At 39.8% G+C, this 23351-nt stretch overlaps 2 protein-coding genes across 2 annotated transcripts; both read right to left on the reverse strand.

Moving 5' to 3' along the window:
• Nucleotides 1–289: 289 nt before the first annotated feature.
• On the reverse strand, nucleotides 290–6458 carry LOC311303093 (transmembrane emp24 domain-containing protein 11). Its single transcript, XM_084429367.1, has 5 exons — nucleotides 6232–6458; nucleotides 1252–1343; nucleotides 1013–1138; nucleotides 777–923; nucleotides 290–611 (listed from the first exon to the last, which is right to left on the reverse strand). The coding sequence occupies exons 1-5, from the start codon at nucleotides 6377–6379 to the stop codon at nucleotides 462–464; spliced, it is 663 nt and encodes a 220-aa protein (XP_084285493.1). The 5' UTR covers nucleotides 6380–6458; the 3' UTR covers nucleotides 290–461.
• A 291-nt stretch (nucleotides 6459–6749) lies between these two features.
• On the reverse strand, nucleotides 6750–12372 carry spon2b (spondin 2b, extracellular matrix protein). Its single transcript, XM_084429842.1, has 6 exons — nucleotides 12037–12372; nucleotides 11222–11453; nucleotides 9965–10188; nucleotides 9253–9444; nucleotides 8677–8860; nucleotides 6750–7345 (listed from the first exon to the last, which is right to left on the reverse strand). The coding sequence occupies exons 2-6, from the start codon at nucleotides 11442–11444 to the stop codon at nucleotides 7167–7169; spliced, it is 1002 nt and encodes a 333-aa protein (XP_084285968.1). The 5' UTR covers nucleotides 11445–11453; nucleotides 12037–12372; the 3' UTR covers nucleotides 6750–7166.
• Nucleotides 12373–23351: the final 10979 nt, after the last annotated feature.

The raw sequence follows: 23351 nt of genomic DNA on the forward strand, positions 1-23351 counted from the left end.
GTATCAAGTATTTAAACGATTTAAACTGTAAATCATAATGATTAAATTCTTACATAATACTTTAAATAAAAAAAATTAACAAAATGTATATGTCTGCTATTGTATTTTTATTTCTGATTAAAGGTGATTTTACGGTAGTAGTAAATTAGTAATTGTGTAATTAAGGGGCCTAATAATATGGTGGAAACAGTAGTTACCATATTAAAAGTTTGTTGATGAATTTATAAAATAAATATTTTTAGTGGAACATCTAGAGTGAAATAAAACGCAAAGATAAAAAAATGTATTTAATAAGTAGCTTTATAGCCTATGCATTTATTAAATTCAGTACAGTCATGCAATGTTCTCTTTGCAGAGTAAATGATTGTTTACTCTCAAATTAGATAATTTAGACTTCTACATATCAGAATACTTTAAACAATGTAGAATTATCTGAACATACAGTTAGTCATTTCATACAGCTAAACCAACTTCTTTTCAATGAGAAAGTCTTTGAGGTTTTTCATTTGCCAGATTCCAACAGAGAGGAGGATTGATGTCTGAATAATGGCCCACCACAAAACGTTTCCATTTGTTTCCTCGCTCATTTGGCGAAACTTCTCCTCACGTTCCTGGTTGGAATAAAATAAACATACATGCATATAATCACTGAGAGTAAGTACACCTTGGAAAATGTGGACAGTTGACACTCGGCCTGGTTCTCATTCCGATTCTGGCAAGCAATTAATATGGTAACATTTTGTTGTCAGGCCATCCTACTGCCTGTGTTTGCTTACCCTTTGGAAATGTTGCTGTCTGCTAATGTAATGCATCTGGTCAATGAGATGTTGCAGGTTGTATTCCATTGCTTTCATAGTGTCCTTTGCATCAGCAGCATTAGGATCAATTGTGTGCTCGCCCATCTGGACATCTAAATGGACTTTCTGTGCATAAAGAGAAAAGTAAAAGCCCCAAGGAGACATTTTAAGCAGGTCAAATGCAACATGTGAGGCCACAGCATCACACAACTCACCAGACGATCACCAGCGAACACGGAGAACCTGGTGGAGTTGGATTGCATGCACACGAAATGTTGACCCGAAGCATGGGATTTAAAGGTGAATTTTCCATATCGCCCAAAGCGTTTTAACAAGACCACCTGCACATGACAGAGCGAGTCAGAAGAATTGTTCCAGGTGGTAATAGTTAACAGTTTGTGTCATTTTCAGTTATTTCATGAGTACATAAAGAGTTGAATGCCTCATTCAGTACCTCATGGTTAGGGTCTCTCACAGTCACTGTCAAACCAAGGTGTGGAGTATTGCCCTTCTTATTTTCATCCCAGTGCTCAAGCAAAAAGACACCTGAAGGGAGAAACCAATAGTCAGTGATACTGTAGTCCTTATTAAATTTTTTTTACTGTCCACTAGGACTAATGTAGCTACTTTCTATATACTTTTCATACAGGGGGCAATCCATGACCCAAAAAGCTAAAATTCCCAATTAATTGTTCAAATCTTGATGGAATAAGGAGTTAATATAATGCCACATATTGTATATGTGTCATTTATTATACTAACATCAATAGCATTATGGGCATGTAGGGCTGGAGCCAAGACACCTGGCTTAGAGAAGGGCTACTCTCTGAAAAAACAACGGACTTTTCTGGAAATTAGCATTTGAACTCTCTCTTAAACATTAGCATCCTCATTTGAGATGCAATCAAGTCGATCACACCTCAGTATTGCCTTAATTTGCATCTATACCCTTCCCCCATCTCTTTTCACCACATCCTCCAGACACTCCATTATGTATTTTTCTGAGGTGTATCTTTTTATTTCAGAGCATTTTATTTTTTTTGTATTGATTATCTTTGAATTATTGATTATCTTTGAATTATCTTTGTGGTTGCCTAGACACGACCACAACGCATCCCTGAAGTTTCAGCAGAGATTGTGTAGACTCTCCCCTGTGAAGGCCTCATCGACACGACAGCCATCGGCACTGATCCTCAACAAACCCAGCTCCATCCCGGCGTGATGACGACAACCAGATTGAAGTGGATAATATTCTGAATGTTCTGATCCAATCTGACTTATAACCTGTAATGTTGCCTGGATCATAATCATGCACTGTTCGTTCGTTGGCCAGAGGAGAACTGGCCCCAACTGAGCCTGGTTTCTCCCAAGGTTTTTTTTCTCCATTCTGTGTTTTGGTTCCTTGCCACTGTCGCCCTTTTACTTGACTTGACTTGACTTGAATTGAATTGATGTAATTGGCATGATACATTTAACTGACTAATAATAAATTGTTACATTTGAATTTATTCTGACTTACTCTTAAAATATTAACTCTAGATTACGTTGCATCCATTGTTACCGCAAATCTGCGTCCACGGTTAAGTACATACTAGAGCTCAGGTTAGATGGGCACATCAGTTGAGATTCTAGATTTCTAACTAACTGCTCAACTTTAGTAAAGTTGTTATGCAGTCGCATTCACTATAGGGGCCTAGATAAAAATACTATTGAAATAATCGCAAGCATTGGGGTGGCATTATTTTATAATACTAGCCTAACCTCTGCTTATTGTTTGAGCTTTAACTAAGTTGTAATATGTGATTAGTAGGGGGCCAAACAGAAATGTTATTTAAATAATGGCAAGCAGGGGTGGCCTATTAAATAGCATTAGCCATAACCTCTGTCTAACGATCGAACTGGCGAGTTTGTAACTGTGGGATCTGCGTAAAAAAGAACGGCCGGCGCGAGACCCTGAGCTACATTGGTAACAGAATGAAAGAGTTATTTAAAAATTGGAATAAAATTACTTTGCCACACTGAAACACTGCGAACACACTGTTATCCTTCACCCGCCCTACTAGAAACCATCATTGGGCCGATTGGGTGGGCCTTACAGGCAATACTGTAAAAATGTAAAAATATCACTATAATATTGAGGAATAATAAAGTGCCCCTATTAAGCTATTTTGAAGGTTCTTAACTTTGTTTTGGAAGTCTCCTACAATAGGTTTACATACATCCAAGGTCAAAAAACACAATATGCATTGCAGCATCAACTCTTCAATTAACCCTCAGAGAGTCTTCGTTTAGCAGTCACACTCAGTGCCTTCAGGGTCAGAAGTGACCGGACACCTAAAAATGAAACTTCCTCCATCCCAGTAAAAACCAATTTATTTTTGTTCTATAATATTTATTCTTTTTAATTTAGTATTTTGAGACAATTTGATTGAACTTATTAATATTTATGCAATATTTATAGTCCATTTTTTGCCATTGAAAATAATGTTTTTTTTTTTATTATTATTATTATTTTTTATTTTATTTTTCTATGTGGTATTTTCGGTTAAAATAGAGACTAGGCTTTCAGAAAAAAAATAAAAATAAAAAAAATAAATCAATTTATTAAACATAAAATTAAATAAATCATGTTATTGCATGGGTTTACCACTAGATGCCTGTAATAGCTCTAAATGGAGATGCTTGTGAATTCTAGTTGTTTTTGGACCAAATTACTTACTTTTAAAGGGATACTCCACTTTTTTCGGAAATATGCTCATTTTACATCTCCCCCAGAGTTAAACAGTTGAGTTTTACCGCTTTAGAATCCATTCAGCCGAACTCCGGGTCTGACGGTACCACTTTTAGCATAGCTTAGCACAGATCATTGATTCTGATGAGTCCAGTAGCATTTCTTTCAAAATGACCAAAGAGTTTCAATATTTTTCCTATTTAATACTTGACTCTTCTGTAGTTAAACCGTGTACTAAGATCGACGGAAAATGAAAAGTTGCGATTTTCTAAGCCTATATGACTAGGAACTACTCTCATTCCGGCGTAATAATCAAGGAACTGTGCGGCTGTACCATGAGTGCAGCAGGCGTAATGATATGACGCAGCGCCTGAAAATAGGTCTAATAGGTTAGACAAACTTAGTCCCGGTCACGTTGGAAGAAGTTACCGAGCTGGGGACTATTTTCAGGCGCTGCGTCATATCATTACGCCTGCTGGTGCAGCCGCACAGTTCCTTGATTATTACGCTGGAATGAGAGTAGTTCCTAGCCATATAGGCTTAGAAAATCGCAACTTTTCATTTTTCGTCGATCTTAGTACACGGTTTAACTACAGAAGAGTCAAGTTTTAAATAGGAAAAATATTGAAACTCTTTGGTCATTTTGAAAGAAATGCTACTGGACTCATCAGAATCAATGATCTGTGCTAAGCTATGCTAAAAGTGGTACCGTCAGACCCGGAGTTCGGCTGAATGGATTCTAAAACGGTAAAACTCAACTGTTTAACTCTGGGGGAGATGTAAAATGAGCTTATTTCCGAAAAAAGTGGAGTATCCCTTTAAGATGTGGATTGATTGTATTTTTTTAGAAATTGTCAAAATACTTTTTGCCAAGGTTTATAACATTTTATTAATTATTATTTTAATAATTTTAATAATTATTATATTATATATATATATATATATATATATATATATATATATATATATATATATATTAATTATAATTATTAATTATGTTATGTTTTTCACTCTTGATGTTTTAGAGTTTCACCCCTTCATTGCTGAGCACTTTTTTTCTGCATCGTGGCCAATTTGTAGCGAATTTTTGTGTTTTTGTCAATTTCCCATTCATTTCCTATGGGGGTCATTTTTGACCGAAGACCATGAGTGTGACTATTTTTTTTACGACCACTTAGCATTCTCGGATCATGACCTCAATTTTTTTCTGTGTTCACATACCTAATGCCAGAAAAGTCACCAAGTTTCATAACATTCCAATGAAGCTGTGATTTTTAAAAATTCAAAACAGATTTTTTGTAATCTGAATTTATTGGTGTGTATGTGTATAAAAGTGTGTTTCTATGTGTGTGTGTGTGGGTGGGTGTGAATTTTTTGCACTCTTGATGTTGTAGAGTGTCACCCCTTTACTGCGGTGTACTTTTTTTTAGAATCGTGGCCGATTTGTAGATTGTACAGACAAAAATTCAGAGAATTTTTGTGTTTTTGTAAATTTCCCATTCATTTCCTATGGGTCGGTCATTTTTGACCGAAGGCACTGAGTGTGACAATTTTTTTTACGACCACTTAGCATGCTCGGATCATGACCTCAATTTTTTGTTTGCATACATATACCTAATGCCATAAAAGTCACCAAGTATCATAACCTTCCGATGAAGCTGTGATTTTTTAAAATTCAAAACAGAATTTTTTTCGGTCAGAAGTGACCGAAGACTCTCTGAGGGTTAAGAATACGGTCTCTCTAAAACCCTCCTGTCCTGGAGCCTACTCTGCTGTAATTGGTCAAATGGCCCAGTTGTGATTGGTCGTCGATCACTTACAGCATGTGTCGGAAATGAAACAGTCATTATCATATCTGAATTTCAGCTCTGGATCTTCCTCAGCACTTGATACACTGTGAAACAAACTGTAACAATAGCGTTGGTTTTACTGTGCCAATTCGAGCACAGTCCTCTTCCTTTGTAAGTGCATCAAAGTGGATTTGCTTTCACAGTGCAGAAAATTGTTAGAAAATTGTCTTCTCAACATGTCAACTACACAAACCAAACTCTTCCAGGCCTCAGATACAACTAGTGTTTGAGGGCTGGTCAAATTAGACGTTGTTCCAGGACAGCCAGTTAAGTATTCAAGTACATTCACAAACAGTTGCATTACATGGAAATGAAAATTCATAATAGGGACACTTTTAGGAAATTATTATGCAGGCCTCAATGTTACTGTATGTAGTTGAATGTGACAAAGGTCTGAAGATTTCACAACCATTATATTCCAGTCCCTGTTTAATATCAGATGCCATTGAAAAGCATTTTTATTTAATTAATTATGGGACATTTTTAAATAAAATTAAAAAATAATAATAATAATACTGTGTTTGTGTCTATAAGCCCCTAAATTGTCTCTGGCCTGTCTGCTGTTGTTGTCTAGATAAGAAAAGACCAGATGTAACTTTTTACAGATTAAATATATTCCAGTCAGTTACATGCCGATATTTGCATCCAGATTTTATCTTGATGTTTGCAACATAAACAATAACTTGTCTTAATAACAGGGTATCCATACAGCCTAAATATACGTACAGAGAAATGCAAAAAAGACTATAAACATGAGGTCAACAATAAATGTTCTACATTTATTAAAAGTATAATTAATATTAAAACAGAATATCAAATTGCTCCTTAATGTATAAATTGAATCTTCACTGACCTGTCACAAGTGTGTCCTCTGGAATCTCCTCAATGAGACACTTTTCCTCCTGTTCCCCTAAATCAAAATACATTGCCGGAGCCAAAATGACAAAACTGGCTAGCAGCAGGCCTGTCAGCCTAACATTCACTGCAGTAAAACCATTCATTTTTAAGTTAGGAAAGCTAGAAGTAACATTAACAGCTAGCCAAGGAAAATAGTAAAGGTTTATGTGCACAGCAGGTTTAGTGTGTGAAATCTGCAGCTGATGTTTGCAGACTCATGTTTACACAAGGTAAAAGTAATGATAAGATCAGTGAGAAACCTAAATATGTTGATAAATAGTATATTACCTGCCTTGCTTCATTAAGATTAAAAGTTTAATAGATAGTAATTGTTTGAAGACAGTATTTCAGACACCAATTTCAGACACGAAAGTCCACCTAAGAACTACATGTCCAATCGGACAATTTATAGTGCAGTAATTTTCATACTTAGAAAAATACATAATTTTTTTCCCCACACAAACATGACAACTTTAGAGGAAATGTGTTTTTATTGTATTGTATTTACAATTTTATATACAGTTTTGCAATTAATGTACAAATATCATCCATTGATGCAACATATTTGTACGATGATTTTTATCTCAACTATTGAGCTTGATAATGTCACTGTTGAGTTTCTTCCACCAGAGAGCATCAGACTCAATGAACAGTGCATGAGGACAGTGTGTAAAAATTCAGTCTATAAACTCCTGCTATTAGGGCAAATATTGTAAAAAGTATTTTTGCTGGTGACATCTGCAGTTCCTTATAACTAACTTGGGATTTGTGGTCTAGTCTGTTTCATTACTGTTTAAGCTTGTTAACTCACCATAGCCTCACAGAAAGTCTCAAAACATTTTAAAGCTGTTAACCAGTTTGAACCAGGTCCTCATCATGTCCTCTTTATATTCACACACAGTTGTCAGGGATACAGAGCTTCTTTTCCTCTAGAAGTGGACAGACAGCCCCGTTGTTTGCGGGATGCGTGTGAATATAGCGAGTTCTGTGTTTTACCCCTTTCTCACCACACTGACCCTTACAAAGACCCCAAGGTGACCAGACAGACACCTCACAGTCCAGAGGGGTATCTGAAGGGGGAAAAAGAGACATTGATTATAGCACCGTAACTTTAGAAGAACTGGGGGGAAAATTGTTGTACTTGTTAAAAGAATAGTTTACATAATATTGAAAATTATAGTTCATAAAATCAAATCATAAGAAAAGCACCCTCAAAATTGACTGATAAAACTTAAAATTTTGGGTGCACTATTCCTTTTAATAAGGCTAAGCAACCAAAACACGTGAGAAAACAGTTGATAGTGAATAATGAATTCGTATGAATTGAGTCATACAAAAACATACAGATTTTAGAAAAAAACTAAGCATGAAGGATGAGATTGTTTAAATTTATATCAATTCGTCTTCAGTTTGCCAAAAGGTAAAATAGTTACAAACTGCCTTTCGAGTGTGTTGGCTGAGCATAAAAGAGATTTATCTTAGAATTAAAAAAAATTAAATATAGATATAATTTAATTTATAAGCAGACAAATGATTTGTGTAGAAGAGTAAAGGTGATGATACACAGGGCAACTTTTTGAGCAATGTTGCTGGGCAATGTTGCCGTCAACAGGCAACCAGATGAGACACGGGGCCCACGACTGATCTAAATCATCCAGATAGAAATGTATTGCCCATTTTCAATGGGAAAGTGCCCAAGCAACAATCGCTCGGCAAGATTGCCCAGCAACATTGCTCAAAAAGTTGCCCTGTGTATCATCACCTTGAGTAAATGGAAAGTTGCCTAACAACTTAAAATCAATTCTGTGCTAACTTTATGATAACTTTACCCCTGAGTTTTTTTTTCCAATCTTAACCTAACCTCCGAGGGTTTTTTCCAGCCTTGATTTAATCTGAGATTTTAATTAATTTTGGAAAACAAAAGAAAAATCTTTAAATGTTGTAGAAATAATTGTTTTACTGCACTGAGATCTCCAGATTCAATGATGCTTTCCAGAAATCCTGACCTTGTAAAAGGTTGATATGTATCACAGACTGGGACTTTTGTACGAGTAGGAAAACAGAAGGATGGAATAAAAGCACACATTTCACTTCCATGACAAACACTTCCTGAGTGCTGAGTGGCAGAAAACTTTTAAAATGGTTGGCCTCCATTATCTTGTTTGCCGTTTGTTGTGTTGGTTACCATGGGGATGGATAAACCTTTCTACAGCCCATGATTCAATAACCACAAGTTCTCTCTACAGATTTGTAGTGTTTCCTCGAAAATGGAATACATGCATATAAGACTCAAACACAAGTACTGTATATTAACTCTGCTTTTTGCATAAATAAGTCCTGTATGAGAAGACTTTCAGAGCATTAGAACACTTTCATTTTATAAACAATTCCCAATGCTTACTTATAAGAGATCCACCTATTTCATTCCCGCTTGGAATCTGATTGGACTGAGTTGGCTGAATAGGTAAGCTGAAGATCTGGTTGTTCTTGATCTTAGTTAGGGAGACTTTGGCTATTGGGGGAAGATTCTTCAGTCTGGGATAGTAGAAGGAGTTTGCAGGGTGGCTTGGAAATGATGAGGTTATCTGTTGATGAGAAGACACATCTGTAACAAGATCCAAAACAAGACTTGCATCCCTGCTGAATAAAGGTGGTTATAGGTGGTCTAGCAGGCAGCCTGGTTTGTTGGTTTTAGAGAGGATTTGGTCACTGGCAGACCAACTTAACCAGCTAAAAGCAGCTAAACCAGCTAAAACCCTGCTGCAAAAACATATCTAAAACCAGCCTAAAATGTTTTGCTGGTCTCAGCTTTTCTCCAAGCCTGGTAAGGTTGGTCTGTTGGTTGAGGGATTTTGGAAACTTTTCAGTTGGCCAGGTTGGAAGAGCAGCCTAAACCAAACAAGACCAACAAACCAAGTTTTTTTTTTTTTATGGAAAATATAAAAATATTCTAGGGTTATCTTCTTTTAGACATTACCTGAGTGACCTTGTCTTGAGGAATGGTCTCAAAGTTTGGTGAGGAAAAAGTAAAACCACTGTCTGTGCCAGCATCGTAGGGGTAAAGATCTAGGCTTATGTTTCCTTTCCAGTGATCGCCCTCACACAAGTTCAGACTGTCTATTCCAACAAACCAGTCAGGACTTGGCACAATGCGGACAATGAAGGACAGCTGAAAAACAAGAAGACCATTAGTGTTCAGTTGCTCTGTGTTTTTAGCTTGCTCATTAGCCTGTATGAACTGCCACTGGCTTGTTTTCATTTGGAAAGTTTTATTATTTACAATTTTCTCTATAATATTTTATATGGAATGCCTGGGAGGCCAATGAAGTATGTGCATGTAGAGAGCTAACTCCAAAAGAATGCTTTGGACACAGTATGAAAGTGTCCACATCTTTGGACTGAAAACATCTGCGGTTTAAAAACAAAAAACAGCTATAACAACAGCTTAAAACAGCCTAAGGTGGTTTAATGATCCTAAGTGGTCTAACCTGGTTTAGTCTGTCTCCCTGCCTCGTTAAACCAGTGTGTATATGGTTTATCTGGTTGGTACAGTGGTGTTCCAGCTAAACCAGCTGACAGGACCAGCAATAAAGCATGGCCAGGCTGGGGGACCAGCGTAGGCTGGTTAAAGCTAGTCAAATGGTGTGGATTTGCATAAAAATGCATATTGCAATGCACAGTGTACTTACTAAAGAGTGTCTTGCATAGACCTCAAATTCTGTGGTTGCCTGGCCGGTTCCTCCAACCACACCTGGTGCTGAGAAGAGGCTATAGACGCTCTGGATCCGTTCCCCAGCTGCCTCCACTTCCTTTATCAGGGTCCAAGCCTCTCCTCTCTCAGAGAACTCTCTCACCCCATTACTGACATACTCGTTCCTTTGCCATATGTGATAGTCTGAGCTGTGAGTTACTCCTAGAATGAAAATAATATTGATACAATTTTTGATGTGAACCTCAGCTTTAATTGACTTGCACAAGTAATACATCTTGTGCAATCCAGATTGTTTTTAACATCCCTATTGCGAGTAACCAGTAACATGTTATTTTGATGGTCCCTTTTGAACATTCTATTGACTATAAGTAAATTTGCAAGTCATGCCAACTAACTCTCATTAGAGTGTTAGTAGATACTTTCTGCTTAATATCTGCTATTTTATTGTTATGCTCCTCCAACAGACATTCTACTGACTATAAGTATCTTTGCAACTACATGTCAATTTATTCTAATCCTAATCCTATCAGTCTACTAATACTCTACTAACACTCCAATGATTTAGAAGATATGTAGGTGCAACGTTATTTATGGTCAACAGAATGTATTAAAAGGACCATCAAAATAAAGTAAACCAAGTTACCAAATGTTATCTATTTTCAAAATTCTAGAATTGAAAAACGCTATAGTTTTTTTTTATACTTTTGTGATACTGTACATAAATCTATAAGAAACTGATAAATAATTGTAGTATTTAATAATCTAATAATGATCAGTGAGCAGCCATACTTAAAATATGCACCATGGCTAATTTTAAATAGTTACTAAAACCCTGAAATTCTTATTGAGATTCTTTATTGGCATCTGTGGTTCCATGGAACCTTTAACATCCATGGAACCTTTCCATTGCACTAAATCTTTATAGTGGAGGTTCTTTAGATCATTAAAATGTTTTTTACACAAAGAAAAAGGCTTAGTTCTTTTAAGAACTGTTCACTGAAAGGTTCTTTGGGGATCTTCAATGAAACCGCTGCGAAACCCTTGTTTTTGGAACATTTATTTTTAAGAATGTATATCACCTTTGTTTGACTTTTTGGTTAAAGTCATAATTGCTAGGTCAATCCCCCTTTGGGTGGGCCATTGCACTCATTACAACCCAAAAAGTGGGGCAGCAAATGTAGAAATTTTGAAAGCAATAATGGTTACTTCTTACATATAAGAGCAGGCCACTCACCAATGATGGGGGACCACTGAGCAGGCGGCCTGTACAGAGGGTAGTGTTTGGGGAAGGCAGTCTGAGTCCACTGGCCGGTAAACGTCAGTCTGTACTTGGCCGTAGATGGCGCCGTGCATTCGCGTTCCACGTCGACCGGCATTGCAGGGACTCCACTCAGCAGGGCCAGAGTCACGGTAAGCCACTGCAGCCAGCAGTTCACTTTCAGAGATGTCATGTCCATGCTGGTTCTCTGAAGGAACAATGAACTATTTTATAATGCGAAAGATGTGGACACATACCACAACCAGGTTTGGCCGCTTTGAACCACTCCTTCCATGCTAGTGACAAACAGGGGAATTAAGCAATTTACATAAGCTGTCTCTGTGAGTGATTTGATATAACTGTGTCATACACTGACTAAGAAGGAAGGAATGTAGGTCAGGATAACTGAATTCACTCTGTTTCCAGGCACTGTTACATGGCATGTTCAGAAAAAGCAGGATTGGCAATTAAATTGCATGATTTGTTGAAATTGGTTAAGTTATACTCAATACAATATTGTATAAAAAAATGTTTTTAAATAAATTATAATTTAATTGTTACAATTTATATTATTATTATTATTATTATTATTATTACACAAATGATCCAATTTCATGCACCATTTAGACATTACCATATTTAAAATAGAATCTATTAAGTATGTATATAGTAATGTGTATTTGTCATATAAAATACTACCTTTAAAGTCATATGCTCTGAAAAAGATTTAAATTTATCGTAATTCAATATCATGCAGCATGAATAAAACATAAGTTAAAAAAATCACTTACAGGGTTTGCAGAGACAGATGAGTTTCCTGCAGAAGAGTTTAATGGAGGTCACCTGCGCCCAGGCATTCAGAGGAAGACTGCAAGATGACTGTGTGTCTTCCAGCTATTTATGCGTTTCTAGCAGTCCCCACAGTCTAACAATATCAATAACCTCCTGACCCCTCCCAGGCGTAGTGTCGAGCTCTCCACACTCTACATTACATCTCCATCTGGGATTTCCCCTTTGGTCTTGGCAAACGAGTCACTGTTTGAATCAAGATTCACACATTTATTCCTCTCCCAACCAGAGATGCACAGAGAAAGCAGCATTATCAAGCTCCTGAGGGTTTTACACTCACAGTCCGAGGAGGAAGTTATAGGGTTATTTGATTGTGAAAAAAGACTTGGCTGGTGGCTCAGCAGCTTGGAGGCACCCGGCAAGCCGAAAGCTAACCGATCCTGCCTGCAGCCAGTAATTGCTTCCACATGCTCACGTTTTGCCCCTCACCCTTCTCTAATTCTCTCCAGTTTCTTGACATTTCATTTGCTGAGAGCTGTTTGGATATGTTTTTTTGCAAACCAGTTTCATTTCTGAGACCTTGCTTTAAGCGTTATTCCTCTGTTGTGCTGTAAATTGGGCTTTGGCCCAAATGGATTGCGACATCTAATGTGTTTGGCATGTGTTTTATGTCTGTCTCAATCTAGGGTCAGTTTCTGTCAACCATCCCTCATTTTTTATTTGAGTTGCCTCACATGTCACTCCATTTGGTCACAATGGACTAACTGAAATATTAATAGAAACTACAGAGAGAGTCAGAAAGTGTGCTAAAATGAGCTTGGATTGATCCACACAAATGGATTCATTTAACAATAACTTTAAGGAAGTAATAAATACATGAGAGTCTCTTTAAAGGCCAAAATGTAGGTCATCATTTGCAAAACTTAAGTTTTAGGTCTTACTCAGACCTAATGTCTTTACCAAGTGCAATTGTGAGACAGGACAATGAATGCAGAAATATGTGCATACATAAATTCTACTAATTTATTACTTAAGGTGTTTTATTTTGATGTGAACAAAGATTTAATTTACCAGTTGTAATGCTTTGTGACCAGTATTTAACCTTGGCATTAATCCAGTAATTCTGTTGCAATGCCCCATTCATTCCGACAGCAACACCCAGCGACAAAGCAACACGATCTCACTCATTTTCAGTGGAGAGCTGGCGACTTCCGACAACAAGAGCGACAGAATGTAGGTGTGTCAAGCGACGAGAGTCACACGACAAAAGTTCAGAAATTTCAGCTTTATGCAAATGAGCAGCGAATTTCCAAAGCTAATTTTAGCAGTCAGAAACTGTCCTATAATTTATGATACTTCTCTGTGTACATATGCCTACTTGCCTTGCTGACTCTGACCTGAATGGTTTCGTTTGCCCTTTTGCTGCAGATAAAGAGCTGCGATGGCAAATAACTCTCAATATTTCTCATTCATCTTTAATATTAAGCATTGTATGTACTGATTCCATTTATATTTACTTTTCCTTCATGTTTGTTTGTAGTGGCAAGAACACTGATTTGTTGTCTACAACATGAAGAAACAACCATGAATGTCAATCACAAACGTTACTAGGCAACCAGTAGTGGGAACGCCCACTAGCGACCTCCAGGGACGGACTGGGGCTAAAAAACAGCCCTGGACTTTCTCCCAAATAGGCCCATCATCCGGCCATTCGCCTCTAGCCGTGTGGGACAGACACTAGCCAGCATGTCCTGATACTAGGCTATGCCACAATACTGTAGCCTATCAGACAGGTATTCACAGCAAGTAACATCTCAAAACCAATGATGATAATTGGGGTTGTGTTTATTAATGAAGCCTCAGCCTTCAAATAAAAACAAAAAATGTACAATGCCATAAAATACAAATAATGAAATGTCACTGGCTACAGTAACCCAAATTACACAAACTTGTAATTATAAAACATATAGTTAGGCTACTGTATACCAGGGATCTCCAACCTTTTTGTGTGCAAGGGCTACATCTAGAAGGAATTTTTATTTGTTATACTCCAATATTTATTATACATAACATGGTGAAGCTTTTTTACTTTTCACCATCATATGGGAAATAATAAAATATCTTGATATTCTGGTTCAGACTTAAAAGCGTTTAAAAAAATCCTGAAAAATCCTGAAAATTATTTTTTTTGTTTAGTTTTTTTAGTTTTTTTTTTGTTGATTTTCTATAAACCTATTGTACGTGTTATCAAAAACAGTAGCCCAAACATTTAGTATAAATATAAATGAAAAAAATAAAAAAATAAAAAATAATAAACTGCCATAACTTCTAAACAAAAACATTACTGCATTACATTTAATACATTTATACATAACTGTATTAATATAACAGCATTTTTAATAGTTAATTCATAGGTTTTGGTGTGTAATGTCTTCTAACTGGTTTGTTCTCGGAACAATGTTTCGCCTGTTTTTTTTTTGTTTTGTTTTTTTGCGTCAATATGTTGAGAATATCAGTGCTGTTTCATCTGGCTTTTTACAAGCTTAAATCACATAGTCATTTGTGGTTTATAATAGAGATAGAGAATTCTGCGCTGAATTGAAATGCTTCTCAGTGGATCGCGCAGCTCTGTGTAATAATGTTCGCGTGATCGAGATCAGCTTTGTCCGCGATCGCTGTTTTTTGGGCCGAGCTGATAATGCGCTGCTCAGATCAAACAAGTTTTGTTCCGCTTTTTAAGCGTTTGCCATTTGATGTTTCTCATACGCAACGCAAATGACAGCGTACAATCAAAGAGAGTTGGGTAATTTTGTAGAGGCAAAAGTTCAAATTGAAACATTTAGTTGAAAATACCATTTATTCGAAGTCTGGAACCCCGACGGCAAGTTGGGGCTATTTATAGAATGTGTTTAGCGGGCAACTCACAGGCACCACGCTGGAGACCACAGCTATTCAAATATAATGTAAGCAAATTTAAAAGTGCAGCCTTATAAAATGTCAGTGGCTATAGGCCGACTCTTCTTCCTCAGTTGTTGTTTTTTACACGTAGCATAAGTGATCATATTAGTGCCCCTGCTGTTGGCTGATACTGCTTTATTAGACTTTTTTTTTTTTTTTTGTGCCGACGGCCCTCGGTTGGACGGCCGTTCTGGACTTTTCCAGAACGCACAGATTGTCAATCCGTCCCTGGCGACCTCACTGCCAGCCACTGGCGACATTCAGCGACATACAGCGACAAAGTTGCTTGTAGTGTGAATGTCACATTAGTGGCGCTGTTCCAGCCGTGACGTCACAGAAATATAGAAACCGCTTCTAAAATCTAAGCTTTGCGTGTCGCCGTCACGGATGGTTAGTAACTCTACACACAAACATCAAATTATTAGACACATACGCGTGTATGTGTCTAATAATTTGATGTTTGTGTGTAGAGTTACTAACCAGCCGTGACGGCGACACGCAAAGCTTAGATTTTAGAAGCGGTTCACATCCAACCACACATGGATGTGAACAATGTAAAATACTACTCTCTTCTGTCTTTTGCTTGTTCCGTGCGCAGTGGAGTGTACAGGAGTTTGTCATAGGACTCACACGTACATTTATGTACACAAATACACTGTATATACAATATGTATGTGATTTCAGTATATGTTCACTTTAAACAGAAATGCAAGGGAGGGGTAAATATTTTATTCTTAATGTGGTGATGTAATCAGCCATCATAGGGTTAATGCCCAAATTTGGTGTTCCGCGAGTATAAAAAGAGATGTGACAGATATTTAGGCAAGCGTGCTATTCCCGGTCCGGGAAGTGATGTCATTCTGGGGCGCAGGTTTAGGTTCAGGAGGAGAACATGGAGTGAACGCTTATCATTGCAAGCCTTTTATTAGCACGTCCTCGAGTGCACTGCGTGGCATGAGTTATTTACTGCAGTGGTACAAGGCGTGGAGGTGTTGCAGCAGGCTTAGCAGACTTTGGAAGCTTTGAAGACGCTGTCGGCTCGTGTTACTTTCTGAAACCCTTATGCGTGTGACACTGAACGACTCCGGACGGATTAGATGGTGTTTCACTTACAAGTCGCTGTGTTCGCCCACCCTTCCGTCTCTTGTTCGAACTGTGCAGTTTCTGTGAACTTGTATGTGAATTCTAACTCGACAGTGTGACGGTCTCCATCCGGTGGAGGACGACGTCTAAGCTGATCAAAACACGCGTCGGGCGTACAGCCTGCCAGGATACATCTAAATTGGTGCTGTGACAGTGTTCCTCGACTGGTGGACTGAGGACGGGGGGTAACCTTACAGTGACGAAAATCTATGTGTGTCACCCTTATACTTGTATGTTATTAGGAGCGTTTGGGTTTTGCATTTTCTGTTCTGTTTATGTTGAATTGAATTGATTTTCTGTTTATGATTTTGGGTTTATTTGTTTGTCAAGAAGTAGGGGAATGACCCATTATCGCCCGCTATTGTGCTGATCACGGTCCACGAGCATCAGCAGGTTAGCTGGTGTCGCTATTAAGAAGACAGGGCTTTTTGGCCAGGTGTGATTATACGCGTCATTGACAGAGTTTCATGTGGAAAGTGTATGTGTTTCTTTGTTTATTGCTTTTATATTGATTGTTCTTGTCTTTTCCCTTCAGAATCTGAGGTACCCGTGGTTCCTGAAGTCTTCTGGGTGTGGTGGTGGTTTGATTGACAGTCCGCAGTGTTCACAACGGGTGGAGTGTTGTGAGAGAGCACGAGTGGTTGCTGTGTTGATCTGATAGTCAGGACAAATTCCCCAGGTTCTGAAGTGGTGTGTGTGTGTGTGTGTGTGTGTGTGTGTGTGTGTGTGTGTGATGTTTGACCTATATGATTTTACGATTTATTATTAAAGATTGTGTTGTATTTTATTAAATGGTGTTTTTTTTGATAAACTGTTTTGTACTATCATTGTTGTCTGTTATCTGACTCAGCCACTACATATCTGCGTTCCCGGACTATTTCCTGGTGGTGTAGTCGGACTTAATCTAAAAATTACAAACTGCCACATTTGGCATATAGTCGGCAGGGTTTTGTGGCTGTCGTACAGATTCAGACACAGTGATTGTTTTTTTTGTTTTTGTTTTTGTCTCTGTGTGTGTTTTGTTTGAGTGGTGACAATACGGTGGACATTCGTCTGGTAAGTGCTCCCTATAGTATTTAGTTATGGAGGCTGAATTACAGGAAATGAAAGATCTTGTGATTCAGTTAAAGGCTGACAATGAGAGACTGTGACAGGAACGGGCACCGGTTGAGTTGCTTGATCCTGGCGCAGCCTCTGGTAGTTCGTCGCGACCGGTAACGCCCAGTTCCGTCGACTCAAATATTGGTACTGTTGAACGCTTCGTGTTCATTCTGCGGGAACGGTGTTGTCCAAAATTCAATGGTAGATTGAGCATTGAAGAATGGGCATTGAAGAATGGGTCGAAGAAGCAGAGGTGTGTATGCGCATGCGGACTATGACTGTTGTTGAAAGAGCTTTCTTTTTGTTTGATCATCTCGAAGGAGAGGCTCAAGACGAAATTAAATATCGACCAAGTATAAAGATGACCCAAAAAAAAAAATTTTAGCGCTGCGTGAGTTATATGTTTGTGCAGTATCTTATGTTGCACTTCAAGAGGCTTTTTACTCGCGGCAACAATTGGAAGGAGAAACGTTACAAGAATTCTCCCTGGTACTGTTGCCAGGTGGTGCCAGGGGCCGGAGTCAATCTGCACCTTTGGTGCACAGGAATCAATGTGGGGTTCAAGGCGATATGGGGATAAACTCCGAACATGAACTCCGTTCATCAGAATTAGGTGAATTACGGGAAATGCTGCATCAGCAGCAAAAGCAAATTGATCAACTTACTCAGATTCTAGCCCGTAGCCACGTTTTGCGTCCGTGATTTGCCAGCGGTGCCAGCAGCCTGGTCATTTTGCTCGAGAGTGTAATCGGCAACATCACTCTCCTGGCCCTCCAGCTCATCCCCATGTTGACTCGTTATCCGGCGATGTTAGGTCTGGCTTCTCCAACCAGTCGGAAAACTAGTCTCCACCGGGCTGCAGAGCCACAGTCCGGTTGGGGTTATGAATGGCTCCCGTGTGTTCTTTGATGGTGTCTCCACGTCTCATTTAGTCTCCTCTTGCCCACACCTTGTTGTCACGATTGGGGGTGTCTCAGTGCCCTGCCTGATAGATACTGGTTCCATGGTATCGACCATTACAGAGAGCTGTTTTAGGTCGTGGTTTGAACCGTGGGGCCAGGATCGGTTGCAGTCATGCCACTGGTTGCGGCTCAGAGCCGCCAATGGATTGGAAATTCCTTACATTGGGTACATAGAGTTAGACGTTGGACTGTGTGGTCGTACTGTATCCGGATGTGGAATATTGGTGGTTCGTGACCCCCCAGGCGCTAATCCAAGTACTCCTGGTTTTCTCGGAATAAATGTTCTTAGTCGTTTTATAGCGAGCTCTTCGGACAACACGGAGCAGCCTTATTTGATTTACCATTAGTAACGCGGGATGCGGAATTATCCCAGGCCTTCCAAGCCTGTCAAAAAGTGGATGGCATTCTTACATGCGGAGGTAATACCAAAATCCGTGGGCGTCGATTGTGTCGTGTTCCAGGCGGCACTCTGAAATTTGTAACTGCTACATGTTCGTCCGTGTTTAGTGGTAAGACAGTATTATTTGAGCCCCTTGAGACCGGGTTACCTGTGGGCTTATTAGCCTCTCCGTCTTTAGTGCGCGTGAGCGGTGGTACAGTTTTAGTACCCGTGGTTAACGTTGGTATACTCAATGCTGTTTTATATCCTACAACGATCCTAGGGAAGCTGCAGGAGGTGTATTTTGTGGATCCTCCTGTGGGGCTGACTGAGGTTTCGACAGCGACTGCTAGGACAGCAACCTGTAATGGGATTGTTGTGTCGGGGGCAGAGTGCATCGAAAAGGTAGAATTGCAAGGGTTGTCGGACGAAGAGCAGGAACAGGTAAGGGCTCTCCTTTGGGAGTTCCAGAATGTGTTCTCCTCTGGTGAGAGAGATCTTGGTTGCACTAACCTGTTGGCTCATGAAATTCCTCTATTAGATGAGACTCCAGTCCGACAACGCTATAGACGAATCCCTCCGTCTGAATATGAGCTGGTTAAGACAGCTTTTAGAAGCTCGGGTGATCCAGGAGAGTTGCAGTCCATATGCTTCCCCGGTAGTATTGGTAAAGAAGAAGGACGGTAGCCTGCGCTTATGCGTAGACTACCGTCAACTCAATTCTAAGACTCGAAGAGACTCGTTCCCGTTGCCTCGAATTGAGGAAACATTGGATTCTTTAACAGGGGCCCGCTGGTTCACTACAGTAGATCTGGCCAGCGGGTACAATCAAGTCCCTGTTGCTGAATCTGATCGTTATAAAACTGCCTTTTGCACACCCTTATGGCTATACGAATGGAATCGTATGCCCTTTGGCCAGTGCAACGCACCCGGTACCTTCCAGCGTTTGATGGAGCGACTCTCTTATTGTATTTTGACGACATTATCATGTACTCCTCACCCGTGCATTACCATCTGCAGAGATTGAGGATGGTGCTGGGTCGCCTACGAGCCGCTGGCCACAAAGTTAAGCTGGAAAAGTGCGCATTTTTCAGGGAAAAGGTGCAGTACTTGGGACATGTAATATCGTCCCAGGGGGTAGCTACAGACCCAGGAAAGGTTGAGGTCGTAGCGCAGTGGCCCTGCCCTAAGACTGTGTCAGAGCTGCGGACCTTTCTGGGTTTCGTTAGTTCTTAGGCGATTTGTAGAAGGGTTCGCTCAGGTTGCAGCTCCGTTACATCGGCTAGTGACTGAGGCAAATAAAGGGAAAGTGAGTAGTCGGAGGCAGGAATTGGCGCCATGGTGGTCGGAACAGTGCGAGCAAGCGTTTCAGACTTTGAAGCAGAAACTCACTACCACGCCGGTCCTTGCCTATGTGGATTTTAGCGTTTCTCGCCACAAAATGTTCTCCGTCCACAGCGACCGAGCCATTAAGTGCTGCCCAGCCAGTCACCGCTATCAGCGAGCCTCCATATTCGAGCACCGAGCTCTGATACAGATTCCCAATCCCGCGCCGCGCGGCGATCTGAACCCAGAGACCATTCTACCCCTAGCTATGCGTGCGAAAGCATGGGAAGCGATCCCGGGCGTGTCAGAATGGGTGCTGAATACTATAAAGCAGGGCTATTCGCTACAATTCGCTCGCCGTCCCCCCGCGCTTTCGAGCACGGACCGAGACGAGAGTGAATACAGAAGTAGCTCACCTACTTCAAGCAGTCGACCTCTTTTTTTTTCTTTTTTTCTTTTTTTTATGATTTATTTATACACTTTAAACCATTACAAAAAAAAAAAAAAAAACAGAATTTACAGACACAGGGGAAGATGAAAATACACAAACCATTACAGAGAGAAGATGCACTAAGGATTATTTTCCCCTCAAAAAATAAATAAACAAAGTACAATCACATACAGTAAACATAGCAGTGTATTGGCCAGGCAATACAAAATTAGTATCAACATCTAGATTGGTGACAGATGTGGGGGGAGATAAGGGGATCACACACAAAGAGCAGGGTCAAGCTGGAGAGTTTTGATATGTTCACACAGGGGTTGCCAAAGCTTGATGAAAATGGTGCTAGGTCGGTGAAGAGAGTACCTAATTTTCTCCAGTTTCATAAAATAAATGTGGCGGCTTAGACTAGAGGTATACTAAAGATTTAAGAAAGTTACCGACTACGCCACCCGGGGGCCTCTTTCCGGGAAATGCCCTTTAATTAGATAAGGCTCAAAGGTTCGTTGTATCAGAGTCAGGTATCAGACATGGAGTAGAAAAATAGTACAAAACTTTATTTCTTCAATAAAACATATCAAATTTTATTTAAGACAACACCAATAAAACAAAAATAATCTGAACACAAAATCACACGGACGCTCACTTCAGAATGGGGCGCTGGCTCTCTTTTAGCAGAACGGATATAGCGATCATACGTGCACACTCACTGCACACTCACTTCACACCTCACTGTGAACACAGCATTCAAGCAAAAGAACCCACCACCACAATCGGGAAAAGACGCTTATTTTCTGCTACTGGCTGCCCCAATTCTGAAGAGAGAAAAGAAAAGAGAAAACACGAAACACACACAATATCAAAAACATTGACAGAGCAGCTGGCAATTTAAGACACAATTTTAAAAGAGTTCACCACATCAGTTTGGCTCATCAACTCGAGGTGCCGCGTTCGGTCACCCCTACAATGCTGGGTGGACAGAAATGGGCACGACAGCCAACAATGTTAAAGTAGAGAAACACCTCTTTTGGGCTGCCCTCAAGGTATCCACACAAGAAACATACACATACATAAACTTGGTCACACACCAAATATGTCACACAAAGTCCATACATATACATATGGGTAATATATCCAGCAAACTCAAATCAATAGAAAAGAAAATATATATAAAATTAATCCGCTACACAATAAACAAGAAAATTATATAACGTTTAAAGAAAACAAAATGTAGAAGAGCTGGTGACAGTTAAGTGGTTGATCTAATACTTGAGCACCACTGAAGGTTTATGACTCAATTTATTTACTCACAGCACAGTTGATAAGGTACCATGCCAACGACCCACAGTCCTCGGACCAGCTGATGAAACACGCGCTGGACGTAAACAATGGATGTGGCGTGGGGTCGAGCAGCAGCGCGTCAACACGCGAATTTGAGCTAGAGTTGTAGCACGGTAACAAGTCGGATAAAGTCGGAAAAGGCAGCAAACACAATGCAGACAGCAAAAGGGAACATCCACACAGCGGTTTAGCTGCTATAACTTTATGAACCCAGAGAAAGCCCACTGTAACGTCTTGCGCACGTTGGCCCGCACCTGTAATGCGATTCACACGGTACCCAAACAGCTTTATATTAAGCACTCATTAAAATCACGACATCCCACAGAGTTCCTCTGTCCAACCGTGCAACATTCACGCGTCCCGCCGGACACACGTGTCTCGCTCAAATGACGCAGAGAGAGAAAGAGAACGCACACACGTAGCGACACCCCTATATACACAGGGAACGTAATTAAAGGACACTCCCCCTTCACATGGAGTAACCCGACAGAAATAAACAATACTGCTACATAAAGAACATCTCTTATCCAACGAGTGTAAGATGGAGGGTGAGGGCTTTTCCAATTCAATAGAATTAAACGCCTAGCTAAAAGAGTCAGAAAGGCTACAAAATCTGAAAAGTGAGAAGGCAAAGAATGGCCAGGCGGGAGAACCCCAAATAAAGCTGTAACTGGGCAGAGTGGGATATCCGCCGAGGTAATGGCTGACAATGAGACAAAAATTTGTCTCCAAAAGGAAGACAGAGCAGGGCAGGACCAGAACATGTGAATTAAAGTGCCTGAACCAGAATGACACCTGTCACACTCCGAGTCAATAGACGGGTTAATGCGTGCTAACCTGGTCTTCGACCAGTGCGCTCTATGAACCACCTTGCACTGTATGAGCCTGTGACGTGCGCAGAGGGAAGAGGAGTAAACCCTGTTCAGGACTGCCCTCCATGTCTCCTCGTTAATCTCAGTACCGATGTCTTGGGACCAGACAAGGCGTAAATCATCAGAGGAAAATTGCAAATGAACAATTATATTCACTAGTTTACAAATTGACCCTTTAGTACAAGGATCCACACCCAGAATGGTGTCTAAATCTGAAGGGAGAGGTGCATGTGGAAAGTTGACCATTTTTTTTCGTACAAAGTCTCGAATTTGTAAATATCTGAAAAAATGTTTTTTGGAAATATTAAACTGAGAAGTCAACTGTTCAAAAGAGGCAAAAACACCATCGATGTAAAGGTCAGCAACAGAAACCAACCCAAGATCTCTCCAAGAGGTGTAAGCACGGTCTAAAATGGAGGGGTAAAACAACGGGTTAGAATGTATTGGGGATAACTGGGGGGTATTATGAAGACCGAAATGTCGCAAAAATTGGGTCCAGATTTTAAGACTGTTTTTAACAATTATATTACTTGAATATTTCATTGGGGACAATGTGTATGGGAGGCATAAAAGAGCCGCCAGGGAAGATGATTTACATGAGGCATTCTCGATATGCAGCCAGGATGGGGAGTTGACGGAGTTGCTTGGTTGGAACCAGTAAAGAGTGGTACGTATATTTACTGCCCAGTAATATATTAGAAAATTAGGAAGAGCTAGACCACCTAATTGTTTTGTCTTCTGCAGAATGCCTTTTCGAATCTTTGGGGTCTTTTTATTCCAAAGAAAACTAGAA

Source organism: Rutilus rutilus (assembly GCF_951802725.1).
Source record: "Rutilus rutilus genome assembly, chromosome: 14".
NCBI classification, from domain to species: Eukaryota; Metazoa; Chordata; class Actinopteri; order Cypriniformes; family Leuciscidae; genus Rutilus; species Rutilus rutilus.